Below are 10,000 nucleotides of genomic sequence, written 5' to 3' on the forward strand. Positions count from 1 at the left end.
CAACCAGGACTACAGACCAGGACTACAGACCAACCAAGACTACAGACCAGGACTACAGACCAGGACTACAACCAGGACTACAGACCAGGACTACAGACCAGGACTACAGACCAGGACTACAACCAGGACTACAGACCAGGACTACAACCAGGACTACAGACCAGGACTACAACCAGGACTACAACCAGGACTACAACCAGGACTACAGACCAGGACTACAACCAGGACTACAGACCAGGACTACAACCAGGACTACAGACCAGGACTACAACCAGGACTACAACCAGGACTACAACCAGGACTACAGACCAGGACTACAACCAGGACTACAACCAGGACTACAGACCAGGACTACAACCAGGACTACAACCAGGACTACAGACCAACCAGGACTACAACCAGGACTACAGACCAGGACTACAACCAGGACTACAACCAGGACTACAGACCAGGACTACAACCAGGTCTACAACCAGGACTACAGACCAGGACTACAGACCAACCAGGACTACAACCAGGACTACAACCAGGACTACAGACCAGGACTACAACCAGGACTACAGACCAGGACTACAACCAGGACTACAGACCAGGACTACAGACCAGGACTACAGACCAGGACTACAACCAGGACTACAGACCAGGACTACAACCAGGACTACAGACCAACCAGGACTACAGACCAGGACTACAGACCAGGACTACAGACCAGGACTACAACCAGGACTACAGACCAGGACTACAGACCAGGACTACAACCAGGACTACAGACCAGGACTACAACCAGGACTACAGACCAACCAGGACTACAGACCAGGACTACAACCAGGACTACAGACCAGGACTACAACCAGGACTACAGACCAGGACTACAACCAGGACTACAGACCAGGACTACAGACCAGGACTACAGACCAGGACTAAAACCAGGACTACAGACCAACCAAGACTACAGACCAGGACTACAGACCAGGACTACAACCAGGACTACAACCAGGACTACAGACCAGGACTACAACCAGGACTACAACCAGGACTACAGACCAGGACTACAACCAGGACTACAGACCAGGACTACAGACCAGGACTAAAACCAGGACTACAGACCAACCAAGACTACAGACCAGGACTACAGACCAGGACTACAGACCAGGACTACAACCAGGACTACAGACCAGGACTACAACCAGGACTACAACCAGGACTACAGACCAGGACTACAGACCAGGACTACAGACCAGGACTACAGACCAGGACTACAGACCAACCAGGACTACAGACCAGGACTACAACCAGGACTACAGACCAACCAGGACTACAGACCAGGACTACAACCAGGACTACAGACCAGGACTACAGACCAGGACTACAGACCAACTAGGACTACAACCAGGACTACAGACCAACCAGGACTACAGACCAGGACTACAACCAGGACTACAACCAGGACTACAACCAGGACTACAGACCAGGACTACAGACCAGGACTACAGACCAACCAGGACTACAGACCAGGACTACAGACCAAGACTACAGACCAACCAGGACTACAACCAGGACTACAACCAGGACTACAGACCAGGACTACAGACCAACCAGGACTACAGAGCAACCAGGACTATAACCAGGACTACAGACCAGGACTACAGACCAACCAGGACTACAACCAGGACTACAGACCAACCAGGACTACAGACCAGGACTACAACCAGGACTACAGACCAACCAGGACTACAACCAGGACTACAGACCAGGACTACAGACCAGGACTACAGACCAGGACTACAGACCAGGACTACAGACCAACCAGGACTACAGACCAGGACTACAACCAGGACTACAGACCAACCAGGACTACAGACCAGGACTACAACCAGGACTACAGACCAGGACTACAGACCAGGACTACAGACCAACTAGGACTACAACCAGGACTACAACCAGGACTACAGACCAGGACTACAACCAGGACTACAGACCAGGACTACAGACCAGGACTACAACCAGGACTACAGACCAACCAGGACTACAACCAGGACTACAGACCAGGACTACAGACCAGGACTACAACCAGGACTACAGACCAGGACTACAACCAGGACTACAGACCAGGACTACAGACCAGGACTACAACCAGGACTACAGACCAACCAGGACTACAACCAGGACTACAGACCAGGACTACAGACCAGGACTACAACCAGGACTACAGACCAGGACTACAACCAGGACTACAGACCAGGACTACAACCAGGACTACAGACCAGGACTACAGACCAGTCACACATGATGGAACCAATCAGACGAGACTTCGGGTCAGCTGCACAGAACTCAGAATTTATTTGAACTTAAACACATGAAAAGATCAACAACATATAAAATATATAATCAATAAATCAAGAAATCAAGAAATCAATAAATCAAGAAATCAATTCCTAGTTATTAAATAAAAACTGTCACTGAAAATAAATCCCAGCAGCTTCTTCTGCAGGTCTGCCCCCCCCCCCATGTCTTCATGTCTTCATGTCTTCATGACAACATCCAGCTGTCCTTTACAATGACTGCAGCTCTGGTGTGTGATGATGTCAGAGTGATGTCAGAGTGATGTCAGAGTGATGTCAGATGTAGAGGGGGTGGTACTGTCTGGAGGTCAGCTTCTTCCTGCAGGTAGGACAGGTGTGAGATGACTTCAGAGCGTCTCTCAGACACTGGCTGCAGAACACGTGTCCACATTTACTGGAAACCACCAATCGGCCGCTCTCGACTATCTGAAGAAAAGACAAGCAGCCAATCAGAACACAGGATTCTACATGCTGTCCAGCCAATCAGAACACAGGATTCTACCTGCTGTCCAGCCAATCAGAACACAGGATTCTACCTGCTGTCCAGGTATTGACAGCTGTGAAAAGTCTCACCTCAGAATACGAGTCCATACAGATGGGACAGCTAATCACTCCTGAAGTCAACCTGAAGACACAAAGACACTCTATTAATGTCAGGGATCAGTCTATTAACTGGCTGAGGTTTAAGGTAATGTCAGGGATCAGTCTATTAACTGGCTGAGGTTTAAGGTAATGTAAGGGATCAGTCTATTACCTGGCTGAGGTTTAAGGTAATGTCAGGGATCAGTCTATTACCTGGCTGAGGTTTAAGGTAATGTCAGGGATCAGGCTATTAACTGGCTGAGGTTTAAGGTAATGTCAGGGATCAGGCTATTACCTGGCTGAGGTTTAAGGTAATGTCAGGGATCAGTCTATTACCTGGCTGAGGTTTAAGGTAATGTCAGGGATCAGTCTATTACCTGGCTGAGGTTTAAGGTAATGTCAGGGATCAGTCTATTACCTGGCTGAGGTTTAAGGTAACATCAGGGATCAGGCTATTACCTGGCTGAGGTTTAAGGTAATGTCAGGGATCAGGCTATTACCTGGCTGAGGTTTAAGGTAACGTCAGGGATCAGTCTATTACCTGGCTGAGGTTTAAGGTAATGTCAGGGATCAGGCTATTACCTGGCTGAGGTTTAAGGTAATGTCAGGGATCAGTCTATTACCTGGCTGAGGTTTAAGGTAATGTCAGGGATCAGTCTATTACCTGGCTGAGGTTTAAGGTAACGTCGGGGATCAGTCTATTACCTGGCTGAGGTTTAAGGTAACATCAGGGATCAGGCTATTACCTGGCTGAGGTTTAAGGTAACGTCAGGGATCAGGCTATTACCTGGCTGAGGTTTAAGGTAACGTCAGGGATCAGTCTATTACCTGGCTGAGGTTTAAGGTAATGTCAGGGATCAGGCTATTACCTGGCTGAGGTTTAAGGTAACGTCAGGGATCAGTCTATTACCTGGCTGAGGTTTAAGGTAACATCAGGGATCAGGCTATTACCTGGCTGAGGTTTAAGGTAATGTCAGGGATCAGTCTATTACCTGGCTGAGGTTTAAGGTAACATCGGGGATCAGTCTATTACCTGGTAGCACTGTTGGCCTGTATAGAAGACAACGTGGTGGCGTTGAGGGTAGGGGGCGTGGCTTCATCTTCATCACTGCTGACAACGTAACTCTCACCTGTGGCGGTTCTCCTGTTCTGAGGACCTGATTGAAGACATGTGGGGGGGGGGGGGGGGGGGGGGGGGGGGCTGTGACTAACTGACAGACTTAGTAACTGACAGACTGTGACTAAAAATAGTTTTACCTTCTTCCACCAGCTGGATCATCACCACGGCAACAGAGACACAAAAAGGAGAAGAAGAAGAGTTAGTTTATTACACAACAACTAAAATGTTCAATCAGTTAGACGCTGTACAGTTAGTGTGTATCAGTGTGTAGTAGTGTGTAGTAGTGTGTATCAGTGTGTATCAGTGTGTATCAGTGAGTATCGGTGTGTATCAGTGTGTAGTAGTGTGTAGTAGTGTGTATCAGTGTGTAGTAGTGTGTAGTAGTGTGTATCAGTGTGTATCAGTGTGTAGTAGTGTGTAGTAGTGTGTATCAGTGTGTAGTAGTGTGTAGTAGTGTGTATCAGTGTGTATCAGTGTGTAGTAGTGTGTATCAGTGTGTAGTAGTGTGTAGTAGTGTGTATCAGTGTGTAGTAGTGTGTAGTAGTGTGTATCAGTGTGTATCAGTGTGTAGTAGTGTGTAGTAGTGTGTATCAGTGTGTATCAGTGTGTAGTAGTGTGTATCAGTGTGTAGTAGTGTGTAGTAGTGTGTATCAGTGTGTATCAGTGTGTATCAGTGTGTATCAGTGAGTAGTAGTGTGTAGTAGTGTGTATCAGTGTGTAGTAGTGTGTATCAGTGTGTATCAGTGTGTAGTAGTGTGTAGTAGTGTGTATCAGTGTGTAGTAGTGTGTAGTAGTGTGTAGTAGTGTGTAGTAGTGTGTATCAGTGTGTAGTAGTGTGTAGTAGTGTATCAGTGTGTAGTAGTGTGTAGTAGTGTGTAGTAGTGTGTATCAGTGTGTAGTAGTGTGTATCAGTGTGTAGTAGTGTATCAGTGTATAGTAGTGTGTAGTAGTGTGTAGTAGTGTGTAGTAGTGTGTATCAGTGTGTAGTAGTGTGTAGTAGTGTGTAGTAGTGTGTATCAGTGTGTAGTAGTATGTAGTAGTGTGTATCAGTGTGTATCAGTGTGTAGTAGTGTGTAGTAGTGTGTAGTAGTGTGTAGTAGTGAGTAGTAGTGTGTATCAGTGTGTATCAGTGTGTAGTAGTGTGTATCAGTGTGTAGTAGTGTGTAGTAGTGTGTAGTAGTGTGTATCAGTGTGTAGTAGTGTGTATCAGTGTGTATCAGTGTGTAGTAGTGTGTATCAGTGTGTAGTAGTGTGTAGTAGTGTGTAGTAGTGTGTAGTACCAGCACTGAGTCGCTGTGCGTCAGGTCAACAACAGCAGCTTCCTCACAGGTCAGATCCACCACGTCCTCCACACCTGCACAGGTAGAGTTAGGGTTAGTGTGTAGTAGTGTGTAGTAACATACACACACAATAAATGTATAAAATAATCTGAGTAGCCTGTAGGGGGCACCATGTGGGACGTGATGAGTAGTGCAGCCTGTAGGGGGCACCATGTGGGACGTGATGAGCAGTGCAGCCTGTAGGGGGCACCATGTGGGACGTGATGAGTAGTGCAGCCTGTAGGGGGCACCATGTGGGACGTGATGAGTAGAGCAGCCTGTAGGGGGCACCATGTGGGACGTACTGAGTAGTGCAGCCTGTAGGGGGCACCATGTGGGACGTGATGAGTAGTGCAGCCTGTAGGGGGCACCATGTGGGACGTGATGAGCAGTGCAGCCTGTCGGGGGCACCATGTGGGACGTGATGAGTAGTGCAGCCTGTAGGGGGCACCATGTGGGACGTGATGAGTAGTGCAGCCTGTAGGGGGCACCATGTGGGACGTACTGAGCAGTGCAGCCTGTAGGGGGCACCATGTGGGACGTACTGAGTAGTGCAGCCTGTAGGGGGCACCATGTGGGACGTACTGAGTAGTGCAGCCTGTAGGGGGCACCATGTGGGACGTACTGAGTAGTGCAGCCTGTAGGGGGCACCATGTGGGACGTGATGAGCAGTGCAGCCTGTAGGGGGCACCATGTGGGACGTGATGAGTAGTGCAGCCTGTAGGGGGCACCATGTGGGACGTGATGAGTAGAGCAGCCTGTAGGGGGCACCATGTGGGACGTACTGAGTAGTGCAGCCTGTAGGGGGCACCATGTGGGACGTGATGAGCAGTGCAGCCTGTCGGGGGCACCATGTGGGACGTGATGAGTAGTGCAGCCTGTAGGGGGCACCATGTGGGACGTGATGAGTAGTGCAGCCTGTAGGGGGCACCATGTGGGACGTACTGAGCAGTGCAGCCTGTAGGGGGCACCATGTGGGACGTACTGAGTAGTGCAGCCTGTAGGGGGCACCATGTGGGACGTACTGAGTAGTGCAGCCTGTAGGGGGCACCATGTGGGACGTACTGAGTAGTGCAGCCTGTAGGGGGCACCATGTGGGACGTGATGAGCAGTGCGGCCTGTAGGGGGCACCATGTGGGACGTACTGAGCAGTGCAGCCTGTAGGGGGCACCATGTGGGACGTGATGAGCAGTGTGGCCTGTAGGGGGCACCATGTGGGACGTACTGAGTAGTGCAGCCTGTAGGGGGCACCATGTGGGACGTGATGAGCAGTGTGGCCTGTGGGGGGCACCATGTGGGACGTACTGAGTAGTGCAGCCTGTAGGGGGCACCATGTGGGACGTGATGAGTAGTGCAGCCTGTAGGGGGCACCATGTGGGACGTGATGAGTAGAGCAGCCTGTAGGGGGCACCATGTGGGACGTACTGAGCAGTGCAGCCTGTAGGGGGCACCATGTGGGACGTACTGAGTAGTGCAGCCTGTAGGGGGCACCATGTGGGACGTACTGAGCAGTGCAGCCTGTAGGGGGCACCATGTGGGACGTACTGAGTAGTGCAGCCTGTAGGGGGCACCATGTGGGACGTACTGAGTAGTGCAGCCTGTAGGGGGCACCATGTGGGACGTACTGAGCAGTGCAGCCTGTAGGGGGCACCATGTGGGACGTACTGAGCAGTGCAGCCTGTAGGGGGCACCATGTGGGACGTACTGAGTAGTGCAGCCTGTAGGGGGCACCATGTGGGACGTGATGAGTAGTGCAGCCTGTAGGGGGCACCATGTGGGACGTACTGAGCAGTGCAGCCTGTAGGGGGCACCATGTGGGAGTTACTGAGCAGTGCAGCCTGTAGGGGGCACCATGTGGGACGTGATGAGCAGTGCAGCCTGTAGGGGGCACCATGTGGGACGTGATGAGTAGAGCAGCCTGTAGGGGGCACCATGTGGGACGTACTGAGCAGTGCAGCCTGTAGGGGGCACCATGTGGGACGTACTGAGTAGTGCAGCCTGTAGGGGGCACCATGTGGGACGTACTGAGCAGTGCAGCCTGTAGGGGGCACCATGTGGGACGTACTGAGCAGTGCAGCCTGTAGGGGGCACCATGTGGGACGTGATGAGTAGTGCAGCCTGTAGGGGGCACCATGTGGGACGTACTGAGCAGTGCAGCCTGTAGGGGGCACCATGTGGGACGTACTGAGCAGTGCAGCCTGTAGGGGGCACCATGTGGGACGTGATGAGTAGAGCAGCCTGTAGGGGGCACCATGTGGGACGTGATGAGCAGTGCAGCCTGTAGGGGGCACCATGTGGGACGTACTGAGTAGTGCAGCCTGTAGGGGGCACCATGTGGGACGTGATGAGTAGTGCAGCCTGTAGGGGGCACCATGTGGGACGTACTGAGCAGTGCAGCCTGTAGGGGGCACCATGTGGGACGTACTGAGTAGTGCAGCCTGTAGGGGGCACCATGTGGGACGTACTGAGTAGTGCAGCCTGTAGGGGGCACCATGTGGGACGTACTGAGTAGTGCAGCCTGTAGGGGGCACCATGTGGGACGTGATGAGCAGTGCAGCCTGTAGGGGGCACCATGTGGGACGTACTGAGCAGTGCAGCCTGTAGGGGGCACCATGTGGGACGTACTGAGCAGTGCAGCCTGTAGGGGGCACCATGTGGGACGTACTGAGCAGTGCAGCCTGTAGGGGGCACCATGTGGGACGTACTGAGTAGTGCAGCCTGTAGGGGGCACCATGTGGGACGTGATGAGTAGAGCAGCCTGTAGGGGGCACCATGTGGGACGTACTGAGCAGTGCAGCCTGTAGGGGGCACCATGTGGGACGTACTGAGCAGTGTAGCCTGTAGGGGGCACATGCTCCTTCCTGTTGTGCGTCTCCATCGCATCGTCTGAAGCAGGAAACACGTCGCTACCAAGCGAACCAATCACAGCGCTCGGTCTGCGCTGCCTCGACGCGTAGTTACAGTCCAGTTACAGTCCCCCCCCCCCCCCCCATAGAGACTCACTCTGGTCCAGCACGCTGATGGTCTCTGTCTGCTCCTGCTCCTGGTTCTGGTCCTGGTTCTGGTTCTGGTTCTGGTCCACATCAGACTCTCTACTAGCATTAGCATTCCTGCTAGCTGCTCGGCTCTTAGACCTGGATCCTGGAGGACTTCCTGTTGTCCTCCTCTTCCTCTGAGACTACACGTTTATAATCAACAGAAGAACAGACTACATGTTTATAATCAACAGAAGAAGAACAGACTACATGTTTATAATCAACAGAAGAACAGACTACATGTTTATAATCAACAGAAGAAGAACAGACTATAAGTTTATAATCAACAGAAGAAGAACAGACTACATGTTTATAATCAACAGAAGAACAGACTACATGTTTATAATCAACAGAAGAAGAAACTTACCGCGTTCATGTCTGACGTCAGACCGGAAGCTGAAACACAGGAACATGTTAGCATCATGCTAAAAGTTTAGATCTAATATTAAAGTTAACATTTACTAACCGTTACTATGCTAACTATTAGCTGCTAGCTGTTAGCTCCGCTGCTGCTGCTTCCTGTGTTGTTGTTTCTTCTTCGTCTCCTGTTTTATCAGCAGCCTCTGGTCTTTCTCTAACCTTTATTTAAACAGAGGCTCAGTGACAGAAGCTAGCGCCACCTAGCGGCCCCTCTGTTGTTTATTATTATTACGTCACCAGTTAATAATCATTCTGGACCAGAAATGCAAAAAAGATTTTATAAGAAAATGTTTTACAGTAAAATGATTAATTAAATAAATGAGAGATCGTAACATTAAACCAGAGTTATAAGAAAAAACATAAAATCATTTATTAAACCTTAATATAATTACACAGATGCATTGTGATTGGTCAGTCAGCACGTTGCCATAGCAACTCATATATAAAGGCTTTATATATATATATATATATATATTATAGTATAATGTGAATATATATATATTATATTTTGTATTTAAATATATTTTGCACTTTATTTTTTATATTTACTTTGTATTTATTTCTCAAATCTACAGTTTATACTTTTCTCACTTTTTCTTTCTAATATTTAAACCCTTTATATTTATATATTATTATTGTTTTTATATATTTAATTATTTATTAATATAAATACATTTATTTATTATTTTATTTGTAATTATTTTATCTGTGTTGATTACTACACATTGAACTGTGTTTGATAACACACACACACATATACACACACATACACACATATACACACATACACACATATACACACATACACACATATACACACATACACACATATACACACATACACACATATACACACACATACACACATATACACACATACACACACACATACACACACACACATATACACATATACACACATACACACATATACACACACACACACATATACACACATATACACACACACACACATACACACACACACATACACACATATACACACATATACACACACACACACACACACACATACACACATATACACACACACACACACACACATACACACATATACACACACACACACATACACACATATACACACATACACACACACATACACACATATACACACATATACACACACACACACACACATACACACATATACACACATAT

General features: G+C 48.9%; 1 protein-coding gene across 2 annotated transcripts; it reads right to left on the reverse strand.

Annotated features, from left to right (window-relative positions):
- Window positions 1-2,331: 2,331 nt before the first annotated feature.
- rnf4 (ring finger protein 4) lies at window positions 2,332-8,928 on the reverse strand. 2 transcript variants are annotated; one of them, XM_062425812.1, is made up of 8 exons: window positions 8,865-8,928; window positions 8,766-8,794; window positions 8,367-8,541; window positions 5,325-5,398; window positions 4,182-4,194; window positions 3,958-4,081; window positions 2,916-2,967; window positions 2,332-2,768 (listed from the first exon to the last, which is right to left on the reverse strand). In XM_062425812.1, exons 2-8 carry the CDS (start codon window positions 8,772-8,774, stop codon window positions 2,619-2,621), a joined length of 597 nt encoding a protein of 198 aa, XP_062281796.1. In that variant the 5' UTR covers window positions 8,775-8,794; window positions 8,865-8,928; the 3' UTR covers window positions 2,332-2,618. The 2 variants fall into 2 exon arrangements, with proteins under 2 accessions (XP_062281796.1, XP_062281795.1); XM_062425811.1 differs by having other exon boundaries at window positions 8,766-8,922.
- Window positions 8,929-10,000: the final 1,072 nt, after the last annotated feature.

This window comes from Scomber scombrus, chromosome 9 (genome assembly GCF_963691925.1).
Source record: "Scomber scombrus chromosome 9, fScoSco1.1, whole genome shotgun sequence".
In the NCBI taxonomy this organism is placed as follows: Eukaryota; Metazoa; Chordata; class Actinopteri; order Scombriformes; family Scombridae; genus Scomber; species Scomber scombrus.